This window comes from Hyla sarda, chromosome 4 (genome assembly GCF_029499605.1).
Source record: "Hyla sarda isolate aHylSar1 chromosome 4, aHylSar1.hap1, whole genome shotgun sequence".
Classification (NCBI taxonomy): domain Eukaryota; kingdom Metazoa; phylum Chordata; class Amphibia; order Anura; family Hylidae; genus Hyla; species Hyla sarda.
The window spans coordinates 205,153,843-205,171,917 of record NC_079192.1 but is presented as its reverse complement, the minus strand read 5'-3'; the positions used below and the strand labels follow the sequence as shown (position 1 = coordinate 205,171,917).

At 47.3% G+C, this 18,075-nt stretch overlaps 2 protein-coding genes across 2 annotated transcripts in view; both read left to right on the top strand.

Moving 5' to 3' along the window:
- Positions 1–18,075, top strand: part of UCMA (upper zone of growth plate and cartilage matrix associated) — a 71,107-nt gene that overhangs the window by 17,818 nt on the left and 35,214 nt on the right. The gene's annotated exons all lie outside the window — the stretch shown is intronic.
- LOC130368914 (RING finger protein 44-like) lies at positions 11,809–13,740 on the top strand. Its single transcript, XM_056573350.1, is given in 3 exon segments — positions 11,809–12,545; positions 12,547–12,734; positions 13,514–13,740. Coding segments are annotated over 3 exon segments (1,047 nt in total). The 5' UTR covers positions 11,809–11,852; the 3' UTR covers positions 13,680–13,740.

The window sequence follows — 18,075 nt, the reverse complement described above, 5'->3', positions numbered from 1 at the left end:
TCTTGATCTCCCCAGAGGACCAATCCAGGGTTGGGGAATGGAGTTGAAGCCAGGGTAGTCCAAGGAGGATTTCGGAAGTGCAATTGGGGAGGACCAAAAATTCAATCTTCTCGTGATGAGGTCCGATGCACATTAGAAGGGGCTCCGTGCGGAAACGTATGGTACAGTCCAATCTTTCATTGTTTACACAATTGATGTAGAGGGGTCTGGCGAGACTGGTCACTGGGATGTTGAACCTGTTGACGAGAGAGGCCAAAATAAAATTTCCTGCAGATCCGGAATCCAAGAAGGCCATAGTAGAGAAGGAGAAGGCAGAGGCAGATATCCGCACAGGCACAGTAAGACGTGGAGAAGCAGAGTAGACATCAAGGACTGTCTCACCATTGTGCGGAGTCAGCGTACGTCTTTCCAGGCGGGGAGGACGGATAGGACAATCCTTCAGGAAGTGTTCGGTACTGGCACAGTACAGGCAGAGATTCTCCATGCGGCGTCGTGTCCTCTCTTGAGGTGTCAGGCGAGACCGGTCGACCTGCATAGCCTCCACGGCGGGAGGCACAGGAACGGATTGCAGGGGACCAGAGGAGAGAGGAGCCGGGGAGAAAAAACGCCTTGTGCGAACAAAGTCCATATCCTGGCGGAGCTCCTGACGCCTTTCGGAAAAACGCATGTCAATGCGAGTGGCAAGATGGATGAGTTCATGTAGGTTAGCAGGGATTTCTCGTGCGGCCAGAACATCTTTAATGTTGCTGGATAGGCCTTTTTTAAAGGTCGCGCAGAGGGCCTCATTATTCCAGGATAATTCTGAAGCAAGAGTACGGAATTGTACGGCGTACTCGCCAACGGAAGAATTACCCTGGACCAGGTTCAACAGGGCAGTCTCAGCAGAAGAGGCTCGGGCAGGTTCCTCAAAGACACTTCGAATTTCCGAGAAGAAGGAGTGTATAGAGGCAGTGACGGGGTCATTGCGGTCCCAGAGCGGTGTGGCCCATGACAGAGCTTTTCCAGACAGAAGGCTGATTACGAAAGCCACCTTAGACCTTTCAGTAGGGAACTGGTCCGACATCATCTCCAAGTGCAGGGAACATTGGGAAAGAAAGCCACGGCAGAATTTAGAGTCCCCATCAAATTTATCCGGCAAGGATAGTCGTAGACCAGAAGCGGCCACTCGCTGCGGAGGAGGTGCAGGAGCTGGCGGAGGAGATGATTGCTGAAGCTGTGGTAGTAGCTGCTGTAGCATCACGGTCAGTTGAGACAGCTGTTGGCCTTGTTGCGCTATCTGTTGTGACTGCTGGGCGACCACCGTGGTGAGGTCGGCGACAACTGGCAGAGGAACTTCAGCGGGATCCATGGCCGGATCTACTGTCACGATGCCGGCTGGCAGGTAGTGGATCCTCTGTGCCAGAGAGGGATTGGCGTGGACCGTGCTAGTGGATCGGTTCTAAGTCACTACTGGTTTTCACCAGAGCCCGCCGCAAAGCGGGATGGTCTTGCTGCGGCGGTAGTGACCAGGTCGTATCCACTAGCAACGGCTCAACCTCTCTGACTGCTGAAGATAGGCGCGGTACAAGGGAGTAGACAGAAGCAAGGTCGGACGTAGCAGAAGGTCGGGGCAGGCAGCAAGGATCGTAGTCGGGGGCAACGGCAGGAGGTCTGGAACACAGGCTAGGAACACACAAGGAAACGCTTTCACTGGCACAATGGCAACAAGATCCGGCGAGGGAGTGAAGGGGAAGTGAGGTATAAATAGGGAGTGCACAGGTGAACACACTAATTGGAACCACTGCGCCAATCAGCGGCGCAGTGGCCCTTTAAATCGCAGAGACCCGGCGCGCGCGCGCCCTAGGGAGCGGGGCCGCGCGCGCCGGGACAGGACAGACGGAGAGCGAGTCAGGTACGGGAGCCGGGATGCGCATCGCGAGCGGGCGCTACCCGCATCGCGAATCGCATCCCGGCTGGAGACGGTATCGCAGCGCACCGGGTCAGTGGAGCTGCCCGGAGCGCTGCGGTAGCGAGAGAGAAGCGAGCGCTCCGGGGAGGAGCGGGGACCCGGAGCGCTCGGCGTAACAGTATACCAATAGAAGGTTGCAGCACTCTTGGTCAAAAATACTCTTAGCGCACTTTTTGATCAAAACGTGTTCCCCATTCACCATGCGGAGGTGGCCTCACTTCGGATGGGACCCTAACACGCTTACTATACTCATCTCTGCTGGGCATATAGCCTCTGACTTGGTAACATGCAAGATCCACTATCAATTAAAAAACTTCCTGTGAACAGGGAAGGGTGCATGGCTAAAGAGGGTGCCATTTTGCCAGCACAACTACCTAATACACGGGTGCACACTCCTGTGGCAAATACAAAGTATACAAAAAGAAGGCTGCAGTAGCACTCTTGGTCAAAAATGGAAACTCTTAGCGTGTTAGGTTCCCATCCGAAGTGAGGCAACCAAAGCATGGGGGACACGTTTTGATCATAAAGTGCACTAGGTGCCTCCACAGCAGCGTGTCCCTAGCATGTGTGTGGGTGCTCCAACTGACCAATTCCTCCATTCTATATAATTCTGACACCTTTAGATGCCAGTGGTGTGTAGTGGGAGGCAAAACTTGCATCCAATGCAGAGGGATCAATGACTTTGCCACTGTCACGATTCGGCTGGCTGGAGGTGGATCCTCTGTGCCAGAGAGGGATTGGCGTGGACCGTGTTGGTGGACCGGTTCTAAGTTGCTACTGGTATTCACCAGAGCCCGCCGCAAAGCGGGATGGTCTTTCAGCGGCGGTAGCAACCAGGTCGTATCCACCAGCAACGGCTCAACCTCTCTGACTGCTGAAGATAGGCGCGGTACAAGGGAGTAGACAAGAGCAAGGTCGGACGTAGCAGAAGGTCAGGGCAGGCAGCAAGGATCGTAGTCAGGGGCAACGGCAGGAGGTCTGGAACACAGGCTAGGAACACACAAGGGAACGCTTTCACTGGCACAATGGCAACAAGATCCGGCGAGGGAGTGCAGGGGAAGTGAGGATAAGTAGGAAGTGCACAGGTGAGAATACTGATTAGGCCTGCTGCGCCAATCAGTGGCGCAGCGGCCCTTTAAATCGCAGAGACCCGGCGCGCGCGCGCCCTAAGGAGCGGGGCCGCGCGCGCCGGGACAACACAGACGGGGAACGGGTCAGGTATGGGAGCCGAGATGCGCATCGCGAGCGGGCGCGTCCCGCATCGCGAATCGCATCCCGGCTGGGAGTAATATCGCAGCGCACCCGGTTAGCAGGTCTGACCGGGGCGCTGCGAATGAGAGAACGCTGCGAGCGCTTCGGGGAGGAGCGGGGACCCGGAGCGCTCGGCGTAACAGCCACAGAGAGTAAATGAGCAACTAAGGATTTTTTGTGCATGTTGTAGTCTGCATTGGAAAGACCCAATAGCACCAGTGGGGGTGTCAGTGTAATTTGTTTGCCTACAACGGTAGATATAAGCTTGCCGATATCCGACCAAAATGGAATAGTATCCGGGCCGTGCCATCAGTTATGAGAGAAGGTACCCTTACCAACATGGCACCTCCAACATGTATCAGTGGGCGAGAGGCCCCAGTGATGTAGTAATTCCGGTTTGTGGTACTACCTCGTCAGAAGCTTGTAGTGTCCCTCCTGCAGTTTAACGCAACTGGAAAAACAATGTGAGTGTCTTAATACTTTGCGTTCCTCTGCGGTAAGCGACACATTTTTACTCCTTCTTCCAGGAGAGCAAGAATAATGGGACAGCAGAGTCTGCTTTTGGTGCCAAGCCAGAATGGACTGTGTGCAGTTTAAGCCCAGAACGAGGAGACATCAGTGCTAAGCGCTCCAACCAGCTAAGATCGGCCCCAATGACACACACCCGAAGCATGGCATCGCACGCTCTCCTAATTATATATGAGTGGTAGAAGTTAAGTTTAGTAGTGGGTAGCAGCGTCTGGATTAACTCAGGCGTCGGGGGTATCCCACCAGGTGATAAATCTTTGAGAGGGATGTGGTCCAGTTTCGACCACACATCATCTATGTCTGTCGCTTGTGGGTGTAAAGTAAATTTTTTTTACTTGTACACCATTGACCGTGTGGTTTAATTAACATTATATTTTTATATGTATAAAAAGTAGGAGAGGCTCTTATCAACTAGTTTCCTGGGACTCACTTTTACGTTTAGCTGCTGAGTAAAAGTCGTACGGAGGACTTGAAACGCGTCCAGCTTTCCCTTCTAAGTGCCACTCCATACAGCCAATATCCCAGAGGCAGAACCCTTAAATTTTCGGCGCATCAAACTTATGCGCAATGCTCCAGTCATGAGGATACGCCACACCGGGCTAATTATCAGAGCCGTTACAAGGATATTACTGAAGGGGTTTGTAACACCTGCACTCCGGCCGGACATGCCGTCCACGAGCGCTCTCTGCTTATGTCCCTGCTGCCGGCGGGGCCTGCGATTCGCATCACGGGACGTCCCCGCATGCAAATCCCAGCCCTTCACTCATCTTCCACCTTTCCGTGTCCTTGCAGCCTCGGCGCTTGTGCCCCCGCCTCCTAGGGCACGTGCGCGCGTGTCTGAGCATTTTCGCTGAAAGGGCCAGTGCTCAATTAATCAGGTGTCTTCACCTGCACCCAGTCCTTAAATATGAGCTCCTCCCTTGGTTCCCTGCCGGATCTTTTGTTACCTTGTGCCATAGTGAAAGTCTGTGTCCCTGTTACAGTGTACCTGTTCCTTGCTTATTTACCTCCCCTGCACCTGTGTTACCTGCCCTGACCTACTGCCATCTTGCCTTGTCCTGTCAGTATCCTTCTGTGCCATGCCACCTCCCAGATACCTGTGTGGAGGAGTCGTGCCAGGGGTAGCTACCTGGGTGCCGCCTTCGCAGCAAGACCGTCCTGCTTTGCGGCGGGCTCTGGTGAAAGCCAGCAGCACCTTAGACTCCGCTCCCTGTCACGGCTCACATCATCATCCACACAGGCCCAGAGGATCCACCACCTGCCGTGACCCGTTACAGTAAGATCCGGCCATGGATGCCACTGGGATGCCTTTGCCAGATGTCTCGGATCTTTCCACCGTCGTGGCTCAGCAGTCGCAGCAGTTAGCCCATCAGGCGAACCAACTGAATCAACTTTCAGCCATGGTGGAACAGCTTCTTGCCGCTGAGCAGCAACAACAGCAACAGCCACCTGTTCCTGAGCCTCCTCCTTTGTCTGCAGCTTCCGCCGGGCCCAAGCTTCGTTTGTCCTTGCCTTCAAAGTATGACGGAGATCCCAAGCTGTGTAGTGGCTTTGTGACACAGTGTTCTATCCATCTTGAACTCATGGCGGATCTGTTCCCGACGGAGCATGCTAAAGTGGCGTTTGTGTTCAGTCTACTGTCTGGAAAAGCTTTGGCCTGGGCTACTCCTATCTGGGATCGTAGAGATCCGGTCTCCTTGAACCTATCAGCCTTCCTTGCAGAATTCCACAATGCATTTGAAGAACCCACACGAGCCTCCTCTGCCGAGACTTCTCTACTGAACCTCTGCCAAGGGAACTCCTCCGTTGGTGACTACGCGGTTCATTTCCGCACTCTTGCCTCTGAACTTTCCTGGAACGACGAGGCCTTGTGTGCTACCTTTAAAAAAAAAAAAGGACTTTCCTCTCAAATAAAGGATGCTCTCGCTGCACGAGATTCTCCGGCTAACCTAAGCGAACTTATCTATTTAGCCACTCGAATTGATGTGTGTTTTGCCAAGAGGCAGGAGAAACTTCCTTTGGAAAAAGAACCTGCCCAAACACGACGTTTACCTCATCTGGCCCCTGTGTTCCTACTCTCTACATTGCCTCTTGCCAAAGAGGCTATGGAAGTGGACCGTTTTCATTTAACGCAGCAGGAAAAATCCTGTTGACGCAATAAGAATTTGTGCTTATATTGTGCCAGTCCGGAGCACTTTCTCAAAGACTGTTCTATACGTCCTCCGCATCCTGGAGAATGCTCTCAACTTGGACAAGTAGGAGTGGCTTCCCTAGATGTTAATATTACCTCTTCTCGCTTGACCACCCCGATTGAAGTATTTTCCTCTGCCAAGACGTCTTTCATCGCTTCCGCTCTTTTGGACATAGTTCAGCTGGTAACTTCATTGGTGCCACCCAGGTCCATTGTCCATTGGTGCCACCCAGTGTCTCGTCTTGCTAAGCCCTTCTACATCTCTTCTGTTAATGGACAAAATCTGAACTGTAAGGTGCAATTTCAAACAGAAGCCCTTGTCATGGAAATAGGAAATTTGCATAAGGAAAAAATTTAGTTCTATGTGCTACCACATTGTACTTCGGAGCTTCTTCTTAGTCTTCCTTGGCTTCAACGTCATTCCACTACTTGACTGGAAATCTGGTGCAATCACTTGTTGGGGACAATATTGCCAAGATCACTGTCTTGTTCCCCCTGTGATATCTTCGTTGCCTGTTAAACTCAGACGTAAAGTCTTGAATTGGGGACATTCTTCCTTGCTAGTTGGTCACCTTAGTAGACGGAAGACTCTACGATAGAAGCCTGCAAGTTCCTTACAGCCTTTGCCCATTCCAGAAACCCCCTGGTCTCATGTAATGGGGAACTTTCTGAATTCCAAAGAAGACTGGGAGACCAAAGGGGGGGGGTACTGTAACACCTGCGCTCCGGTCGGACACGTCAGACGTGAGCGATCTCTGCTTGTGTTCCCGCTGCCGGCGGGGCTGGGATTTGCATCGCGGGGCACGCCCACATGTGAATCCCAGTCCGTCACTCACCTCCCTCATCTTCCGCCTCTCCGTGTCCTCGCAGCCCCGGCCTCCCCCTCGGGTACTGGTTGCTGATAGCAACCGGGACCTGCCGGGTATGAAGCTCAGCTCCTGAGCGCGCTTCACATAACAGGAGCCGACCACCAGCGTAAATATAAGCTCATGGTGGTTAAGGCTGTAATGTCCCAAAATGTGAAAAAAGTCAAGGGGGGTGAATACTTTTGCAAGGCACTATATATATATATATATATATATATATATATATATATATATATATATATATGAAAATAAAAAATCATGATACATAAAATAATCTTATATCTCAAGAGGGAAAGTATAGAAGTATCAAAAGGGTAATAGGCATTGCATTAAAATTTGAATAATAATTACCAATAATCAGTACAAATGTAATTAAAATGCAAAAAAAAACACTTTATGTTCATGTAAAATATATAAAGATATCTTAAATTATAAATAGCACCAAAAATGACTTATCTACTAATGTTATTAAAGGTCACTCATCGATTACATCAAATAGCAGAATCACTACAGGGTAGATTTATCAAAACTGTTTAAGAAACACTGGGGGAGATTTATCAAAGGATTTAGACTGTTTTTTCTTGTCTAAATTTGTCTCACAGAAAGTCGCAGTCTAAATCTGTGCGACTTTTCTGCAACTTTTGCTCTAGAGGATTTTTAGAACATGATGCATTCTAGTCTATTTTAGACTGAAATGCATTGAAAAATGCATTGGTGCTGAATTTATCAAAAGCGACTTTTCAGCAACAAGTCTCATGGGCTGAAAATACGCCGAAATGTCAGTCCATGTTGGAGCAGGTTTAAATATAGACTAAAGCATAGATCATGCAGTCTGTGCACAGAATTTATCAAGAGTCGTGCGCCATTTGATAAATTAGGCGCACAATAGACCAGACTAACCCTCTGTATTTTGGTCTATATTGATGCGGGACATAGACAACTTTGATAAATATCCCCCACTGTCTTTGTTGCCTGTAGCATCCAATCACAATGAATCATAGGTTGCTATGGGCAACAAAGAGTTTTGATAAATGGCCTAGATTTACTAAAACTGTCTATTTTGTTTATGTCAAAAAAGGTCAAATTATTTTAGGAGTAATACTTTTATTGGCTAACAAAAAAAAAAAAAGTAAATATGTGAGCTAAAGAAGAATGCGGACTTTTGCATATACAACATTCTTTTTGGTTAGCCAATAAAGGTATCACTCATAAAATACTTAGAACTTAGAATAGTCTAAGTTGTTGTTTTAAAAGAGATCAAAGTTTATTCTAAGTTTAGACCAATTATTAGTTGGCATTGCTATCGACAGAATTTTTGTAGCATTTTTGGTGCACAGTCCACATCTTAAGCCACACCCCTTTTACAAGACCACTCCCTTTTTACTGAGCCCGCCACCCACCACTTTATACAGACATGAAACCAGACCTCCTAGTATATACACTGTAGAATATAGACCCATCATGTATACAGATCCCAGACCAGTTCCCCTCCTATATACCGTATATACTCGAGTATAAGCCGAGTTTTTCAGCACAATTTTTCGTGCTGAAAACACCCCTCTCGGCTTATACTCAAGTGAACTCTCCGCCTGTTCAGTGGTCTTCAACCTGCGGACCTCCAGATGTTGCAAAACCACAACTCCCATCGGCTGTCCGGGCATGCTGGGAGTTGCAGTTTTGAAACATCTGGAGGTCTGCAGGTTGAAGACCACTGCGGCCTTCGTCATCATTCAGACCCCCCCCCCCCCTTAGTTTTCTACTCCCCTCCCCTCGGTGGGAAGGAAGGGTGAGCTGGTCCGGGCCATCTATGCTGCAGGGGCCGTCCGGTGGGGAGGGATAGTCGTTCCGGGCTGTCCATCTTCACCGGGGGGCCCTCCTCTCTATTCCGGGCCCGGCCCCGGACTAGTGACATTGCCTTGACGACGACGCACAGGGACGTTCGTCGCTGCTCATGAACGTCCCTGTGCGTCGTCATCAAGGCAACCCGGAACGACTATCCCTCCCCACCGGACGGTCCCTACAACATAGATGGCCCGGAACAGCTCACCCTTCCTTCCCACCGAAGGGGAGGTGAGTAGAAAACTAAAGGGGGGGGGGGGGGTCTGGATGATGACGAAGGCCGCAGTGCTCTTCAACCTACGGACCTCCAGATGTTTCAAAACTACAACTCCCAGCATGCCCGGTCGATGGCTGTCTGGGCATGCTGGGACTTGTAGTTTTGCAACATCTGGAGGTCCGCAGGTTGAAGACCACTGGATTGACAGGCGGTGATGATGAAGGGGGGGGGGGGTAGGATGATGACAGGCGGTGATGATAAAGGGGGGTGTGGGATGATGAGGGGGGGATGATGACAGGGGTCTGGATGATGACGGGGGGGGGGGGGGGGGATGATGTATTTCCCACCCTAGGCTTATAGTCGAGTCAATAACTTTTCCTGGGTTTTTGGGGTGAAATTAGGGGCCTTGGCTTATATTCGGGTCGGCTTATACTCGAGTATATACGGTATGCAGGAACAGGGATAGGTGATGTACAGAGCCTAAAAAGCCTAGATATCTCCCAGTTTTCATAGAAGAAGTGCTATCTTTCTATTTTTACTTTTTCTGTATATATTCCACTTATGTTTTTGGCCTAGAAAATCCTGATACAATATGCTGAGCAATATCATCCATGTGAAAGTGGCCGTACTTTTTTTTTTTTTTAGAATGGCTTCTCCATATGCATAAGTAAAATGAGAAAAAATTTCCAGTATCTTCATATTTTGATTTAGAAATTGGTCCAGTAAGGTTTTGGGGTGGAGCTCCTGACTGATTTTGTTTTTATACAGTAATGACAGGAAGGTCCTGACACAGGGATGATGTATCTGTAGAAGATATAGCTGTTTTCAGATGGATGAGTGATTCCTCAGTTTCATGTTCTTTGCTCAACAGATCTGCCAACATTTGGAACACAGACCTTATATTCAGAGCAGTGAAACCTTGCCGGGGAGGAGAAGTACGCACACAAACGAAGCATTAAGACTATTTGTATAAATACACTCATTCATATTTTATTGCTCAACCCTGTTAAACTAAGCACAACTTTCTAGCTGTAAGTTTCTTCTTAGAAACCATATTTCATAGATACATATAGCTTAATATAAGGCTATAGGCAAGCTAGTTTGTGAAAGTAGTGCAACTTGCTTTATAACATTGCACACACTGAAATATACACTTCTAAACAGCACCCAGTTTTGTATGTAAAAAAATTAATAAAAAATCAAGGACATCATTTTTAAAACTGTATTTCATCCATTAACATTTAATATTCAAGGCTGTTCATGTGAGAAGGTAGGAGGGGGGTACCCATTATTGCATCTGGGAGGGGTCACTTAAAGGGGTACTCCGGTGGAAAACATTTTATTTTTTATTTTTTTTTAAATCAACTGGTGCCAAAAAGTTAAACAGATTTGTAAATGACTTCTATTAAAAAATATTTGTCCTTCCAGTACTTATTAGCAGCTGTTTGCTACAGAGGAAATTATTTTTTGTCTTGTCCAGAGTGCTCTCTGCTGACACCTGATACCCATATCAGGAACTGTCCAGAGCAGGAGAAAATCCTCATAGCAAACCTATGCTGCTCTGGACAGTTCCTGACACAGCAGTTCCTGACACAGACAGAGATGTCAGTAGAGAGCACTGTGGATGAGACAAAAAAGAATTTAAAAAAAGAAAAGAATTTCCTCTGTAGCATACAACTGCTAATAAGTGCTGAAAGGATTAAGATTTTTAAATAGAAGTAATCTACAAATCTGTTTAACTTTCTGGCACCAGCTTATAAAAAAAAAAAAAGTTTTCCACCGGAGTACTCCTTTAACCTCTTAAGTACGCAAGGCATACCTGTATGCCTTGCGCCCAGTCCCAGTGTTTAAAACTGGGTCACACCATGGGTTGGTCCCGACCCGCATCACAGTGGGTCAGTCCTGGCTGCTATTGATAGCCGGGACCCTGGGCTAATAGCGACCGGCACAGATCTTTGTACCACGAGCTATTAACCCTTCAGACGCGGTGATCAAAGTTGATCGCCGCCTGTTGTGCACCGGGGAGGGGGGGGGGGGGGGTGTCCCGGTGTTCTGTGTTCCCCGGTTCTTGGCGCGCAGTCCTCACCACTTTATGACTAGGCCTCGGTAAGCGCCTTCTGCGGCGCAGATGGTGGGGCCTGCGGATTGCTCTATTCTAGTTGAGGGAAGGGGGAGGCGGATAACGAGCGGCTGAAGTGGAGAGAAGAGGCGACGGGCAGCGGGTCCTGCGGCAGAACATAAAACAGCTGTGAAGTTAGCCTTTGTTGGAAAAGCCCTGCTTGCCCCTTTGCCTTCCCGACATCACAAATGCGACCATGGGAGCTGGCAGTGAATAGGTGGCCTCCTTCTGCCTCCATAAACCAGCGGAGGTTCTTTGGACCCTGCAGCACCCCAGCACACCTCAGGCGAAGGTAAAAGCTGCGGGGCTCTGGAAATGTCCTCCAACAAGGCGTCAGTGGGGCAGGAGGGACAGACCTCAACAGGGCATACTCATTCAGGATGATAATTATTTTCAGGCTACTTTCTTTCCTGTAGATGAAACATAAAGGGAGAGGAAAAAAGAAAGAGGAAAATTGCACCCCTAGTGAAGAACGTTTAAAAATTGAGTTTACACGTATTCAAGTTTAAACTCACCGGAGGGCGTTGCGCTCAGGGCACAACACCTAAAAAGCGTGGTATGGTAACAATTCCCAGGTCCGCAGCCTCAGTCCTCTGGTAGCAGGCACGCTGTCCCAGTGTAACGTAATAGCAGATATTGGAAGAAAATGTGGACGAATTTTGGCGCTGGAACTCTGGATATTAAGAAAATCAGAAACACATCCGCATTCCTTTCAGAGGCTTTATTGTGAATACATGTGAATACAATAAAGCTTCTGAAAGGAATGCGGATGTGTTCCTGATTTTCTTAATATGCAGAGTTCCAGCGCCAAAATTCGTCCACATTTTCTTCCAATACCTGCTATTCCTGTAGATGAACACAGAGTTTTTGCCCTCACTAGCACTCCACCACGAATGCTCCACCCTGCTGCACACTCCACTCAGCAAACCCCATTCATGGTTGACCTTCATGAACAGGTACATCAGGGACCTGTCCCTTTGTCATACACTGTTACAGCAGTAACCCAAGGCTTCCCTTTGCACACTGGGCAGCACATCCCAGGGTGCAGCACCCAGCAGTTGCAAGCATGTTCTGTCATGTTCAGCGGACAACATTACCCCCTCTGCTGCCTTCCTCCTCCGCTCATCCCTGGGTACACTGTGCAGCAGCTTCCTGTATCGTACCAGCCATTTCCTCCTCTTCTTTCCAGCGATCATTATATTTTGCCTCCTCATCCACCGCTGCCACCACACCAGCCACCCCATATGGCCTCTCTTACCCCATTTGTTACCGTGCAGCCACAGAGAATGCCACTGCAAAGGATAGACAATGAGTTGGATCTTCGAGAGGACCAACATCACATGGGCAACTTCCCATTCCACCACTCTCACCCTGTGCCTACATTGCCCCATTCAGTGCCCATGCATTACCTCTCCCATGATGCACTCCACCAGGAGCTGTCCTTTCCAGTGCCATACGCTCATCTGATGCCGCGGCGACTAAACACTCAGCGGTATCGCCTGCAGCAACCACTGCCGCTTCCCACACTGCCTCCTTCGTACTATCCTAGTTTCCTACCCTACGTCCTTTCCATGCTTCCTGTATCCCCCCACTTCTGTGGGGCCAGCAATCAGCCTGGATTTGGATGTGGATGATGTGGAAATGGAGAACTATGAGGCACTGCTTAACTTAGCTGAGCGATTAGGAGAAACAAAGCCGCGTGGCCTCACCAAAGCCAACATAGAGCAGCTTCCATCTTACCGCTTCAACCTTGAAAGCCACCAATCTGAGCAAACCCTGTGTGTGGCAGCTGCTCTTTCTGCAATACATGCATCAAAGGAAAAGTTCTGCAATTAGGTGCACACACAATACACATAAAACAACCTATTACCTGCAGGTCCAAATATGTAGTATATTGCTTAGTATGTGCATGCGGCCTATATTACATAGGCAAAACGATACGGCCATTATTCCATAGGATCCGAGAGCACACTAGATCCCTACGAACAGGCAAAGGAGTTCCTAGATTTATTTCACACATGGCCGAATGTCACAATTCAGATCCGAACATGTTCAGATTTTCCGGTATTGAGAGGGTAGAAACCAATTTTAGAGGTAAAAATAGAGACCAAACCTTATTGGCTAAAGAGGCACGGTGGATTCTCCGGCTGGAGGCCACCGGTGCAATAGGTCTGAACGATAAGAATGAACTCAGTGTTCTACTATAATCATAATTCCTCTTTTACATAATGATTTGTTGCTCGCAATCAAGTTTAAGATTTTCTGTACTCTATTTGTTTTTAATTCACTGGGTTGCACAGTTTGTTAGTATCACTATGGCAACAAAAAACAGATAAGACAGGATCTGACGTCAGACGCGGTAGGGGCCTGACGAAGTGCTTTGATAGCACGATACGGACCGTGGCCCGCCGTTGTCTGCTACTCCCCCACCGTGACATCTGCCCCCCGTGGCTTGCATCTATGTCTGCACGATATGCAATAAAGTAAAGATTTTGCTACCGCCTCTCGGGTCTTGGGTGAGTTGCTCCTATTCATCTATCTTCTTTTGTCATTGCCTGTGTGTGGTGTGTTTAAGTAGCTGCCAACTTTCAAAATCACTAAGAGTGTTACCTTGTAACCATGAGTTCCACGCAAAATGTGTTGATCAATGGCTCAAGTCCAACCGCACATGTTCCATATGCCGGGCTGATGCCTCTGAGGTTCACAGAGATGGAGAGTGAGGACAAGAACATGCCCTCTTGCCTCCTGCCGGTGCACAAACCCAGAGGGATCCACACAAAATAAACCAGCCTTGGATGCTTAAGCTTCCCCCTCCACCTGCACTTGTCCTTATGGCTAGGACACAGCAGCTTTGAATCTGGAGGTGGTGTCTAGAGTCACACATTCCACTGTCTCGATCCTAGTACCTCTACAGCCCAATACTTCCCAACCATGCCCCTTCATTATGTATTGCCATTGTGGGTATTGGGAGGGATTTAAGGTGTGAGAGAGATGAATTGGGTTGTAAATGAGAGATTATTTCTCTCTCCTCTGAGAGTAGCTGAGGCTAACAGGACTGGGTCATTGTGGCCAGTGCTAGCCCCCTATGGGGACCTTAGTTGAGGGGATTGTCACAGCTGCTTATTTAAATATGTTTGCACTGATGCCCTAGTGGGCAGTTTTTTTTCATTTCTTTTAATTAATTGGACCAGATTTTATGCTTCTATCATTTGCTGTCATTTGCTGTTATCAGACCTAACTGTGGTCAAAGGTTAATGTATATTTAGTGTTAATATCTGTATTATTCATCTTGCCTTTAATCTTGCCTCCAATGTTCCTCCATCTTCTATGTGTCCAGCCATCCATTTCAGACCACCTGAAAGCAGTTGTGCTGGAAAACCTTAATGGAAGGCCACTAGAAGTCCTTAATTCTTTGCACCCAATGAAGAATCATAGCTTTTGCTCCCAGGAGGGATACAGGGAAAAATTTTGATCGCCGCATCAAAAACAAAACTAAAAGCTTCAAGGCAGCTCAGTTGGGCTGATCGAGGCTATCGCGATAAAATCGCGATGTCCCGATCAGCTAGGACGCGAGCGGAGGCCCCCTTACCTTGCTCCGTGGCGTCCGATCGGCATTTGATTGCTCCAAGCCTGAGCTACAGGCTTGAGCAATCAACCCCCTATTACGCTGATCCATGCAAAGCTATGGCTTTGCAGGGATCAGGGTAAAAGATCAGTGTGTGCAGTGTTATAGCCCCCTATGGGAGCTATAACGCTGCAAAAAAAAAAGTTTAAAAAAACTGTGTAAATAAAACTAAACATATGTGGTATCGCCACGTGCATAAATGTCCGAACTATAAAAATGTATTGTTAATTAAACCGCACGGTCAATGGCATACATGCAAAAAAATTCCAAAGTCCAAAATTGCGTATTTTTGGTAACTTTTTATATCATAAAAAAATGAATAAAAAGCAATCAAAAAGTCCGATAAATACAAAAATGGTACCGATAAAAACTTCAGAACACGGCACAAAAATGACCCCCCATACCGGCCCGTACGCGGAAAAATACAAAAGTTATAGGGGTCAGAAGAGGACAATTTTAAATATATAAATTTTCATGCATGTAGTTATGATTTTTTTCAGAAGTACGACAAAATCAAACCTATATAAATAGGGTATCATTTTAACCGTATGGACCTACAGAATAAAGATAAGGTGTTATTTTTACCAAAAAATGCACTGCGCAGAAACAGAAGCCCCCAAAAGTTACAAAATGATATTTTTTCTTCAATTTTGTCCCAAAATGAATTGTTTTCTGTTTCGTCATTGATTTTTTGGTAAAATGACTAATGTCACTGCAAAGTAGAATGGTTGGCTCAAAAAGTAAGCCATGATATGGATTTTTAGGTGCAAATTTTAAAGCGTTATGATTTTTAGAAGGTGATGAGGAAAAAATGAAAATGCAAAAACAGAAAAACGAGTCCTTAAAGGGGTTATCCACCATAAGGTTATTTTACTACATACCTAGCAGACAGTAATGGACATGCTTAGGAAGGATCTTCGCTTGTCCTGGGGCTAAATGGCTATGTCATGAGATTACCATAACACTGTGGCTAGCTTTTTGTGAACTTGTATTTCCTGTTTGACTACAAATCCCACAATGCCATTTTCCTCCCTCTTACACATAAGCCACCCCACCCATTGAAACAAAAGACCTGTGGTTTTCAATCAGGGTGCCTACAGCAGTTGCATTAGTTGCAGATTGATCGCTCCACCCATTGAAGCAGACAGGTTCCCTGTCATCAGCTGACTAGTGAGTCAGGTCTAGGGCCGCATTGCAAACTGGAAAAAATCTGAGACAACAGTAATTTTGTATGCTGGTAAAAATAAATAGTGGGGTGAAAATCACAGAAGAATTGTGAGAAAATGGTCACACACAGGTACAGACACTATATCATGAACTACACTAACTTTACAGCCCCTGTAGCATAGTCAAATAAAAAAAAATTCCTGGAATACCCCTTTAAGGGGTTAAAATACCTCTACCAATGTAACATTTTCCAGTGTTATGCTTGGGATACTCTGTTAACAGATAAAACCCCCAAAGTATCCATTAATTTTTATAAAATAAACAGTAAAATTTTATGTTGCTAAAAGTTTGTCATGTCTAAAATTGTGACTTGTGGGAGTCTGGGTTCTTAGTCAACAATTGCTGGAACAAACCACCAATTGCTGGAACAAAGCGGCAGAAGCACTCAGCAAAAAGCTGTTTTCCTTTGCTTTGATCACCTGTTTTATGCTCTTCTGGTAGAGCCAAGCAATGTGGTGAATGGGCTCAAAGAAAGGACCATATTACATGGGGCAATTATTTAGAGGTTTAATTGCTGTGGATAAAAAAAAAGTCCTCAATTAAAATGATATTTGTTGCCAAACTCCAAGTAATAAAATGTTGGGGCTATCCCAGAAAAGAGAGCATAGGTTCCAACACATCAACTCTATAGTCCTATACAAGCTGTACAAGCTATATCTGTATTGCCAATCTATGAATATTAAATTAATGTTTTGGTATGGTACTTTAATGATTGTAGCAGGTATGTAGGAGATTGGCACTCATATTGGGCAGGGTTTAGGCTGTGTAATATAGCCTTAAATATATATGGACTGTACATTACTAACCCTGACTCCCTCCCAAAAAAGAGAAACAAATTCTGTTAATGCCTAGACCACACTAATTACAGTTTCTGACATGTGGCACCATATGGCAGCAGATGTAGTGCTTACAGTTGTTTCTCAAGACACTTCCAAGAAACTCAAGACAAGGTCAGTGCTCATGGGTTTTAAATAGGGATAAGCGAATCGAATGTGACGAATCAGAATTTGTTACGAATTTCAGGAAAAATTAAATTCACAACTAATGCGAATATCGCCGTGATTCGATTGCGCAAATCGCTTCATCAAACTCCATTTAGTGCTGTCCAGGTTCCAGGGCATCTAAAATGGCGGATCCACATGTAAGGACATGGGGCAAGGAATCCTGGGAAGGCGGGAACAAGGGTCGGCGGCATAACCCTGAATCACATGCAGGATGCAGCCTATCAGCAGCCAGTCACCCCTGTGATGTCACAGCCCTATATAATCGGCAGCCATCTTGCGGCCAGTCACTTCAGCCTTTTATTGCAAAGAGAGAGAGAGAGCGGGACAGACAGTAGTGTGTGTTGCACAGAAAAGCATTTTTACAGCAGCGATTCACTTCCCAGTCACATCAGCGTTCAATTGCAGAGAGGGACAGAGAGCAGTGTGTTGCACAGAAAAGCTTTTTTACATCAGCAGTTCACCTCAAGCCCAAATCCAGCCTAGAAGCACTGATAGGGAAGGGAGTGAGATTGGGAGAGAGAGAGTGCAATTTAAGGTGTAGTACACAGCGACTGTGTGCTGCAGCACTTGTGTGTACAACAACTGAAAAGCTTATAGTAGCCAGCCAGTTAGGGTGAGCAGAGCACTGAAAGCATATTGTCCTCTATTAAGTGTAACCTGTGTGTACATCTAAGTGGTGTGCCATTTTGTTCCTGTTAAAGTCTTAAGGGCCTAGATACTGTGAAAGGCCAGGCAAAAGTACACACCTGCAGGTGTTGTAGACAAATACTGTTGTAAGCGTAGTGGAGCATATTGTACTCCCCTCATATACGCACTATACAAGTATGTCAGGCAGAGAAGTGCCAGGACATGCACAGAGGAGTGGCAGAGGCCTAAATTCATCAGGCAGAGGTCGCAGCAGACTAGGGGCGAGTGGCAGCAGGAGTCACAGCGAGAGGCTTGAGCTCCCGGTATCAGCTACAGATGCTCTTCTGTCGCTCCAGATGCTCCTGCTCCTTCTACTTCGAGTCAGTCATTCCGCCAGTAATCCATCAGCGAAGCCAGGTCCTAGAGACAACAGTATGCGCCCACTCATCCAACGGCGCTGAAGCTGAATGTGCTCCTGAATGTGCTCCGGTTTGGCGGTGGGTCAGTAATGGGGTGGGGTGGCATTTCTTTGGGGGGGCCGCACAGCCCTCCATGTGCTAGTCAGAGGTAGCCTGACTGCCATTAGGTACCGAGATGAGATCCTCAGATCCCTTGTGAGACCATATGCCGGTG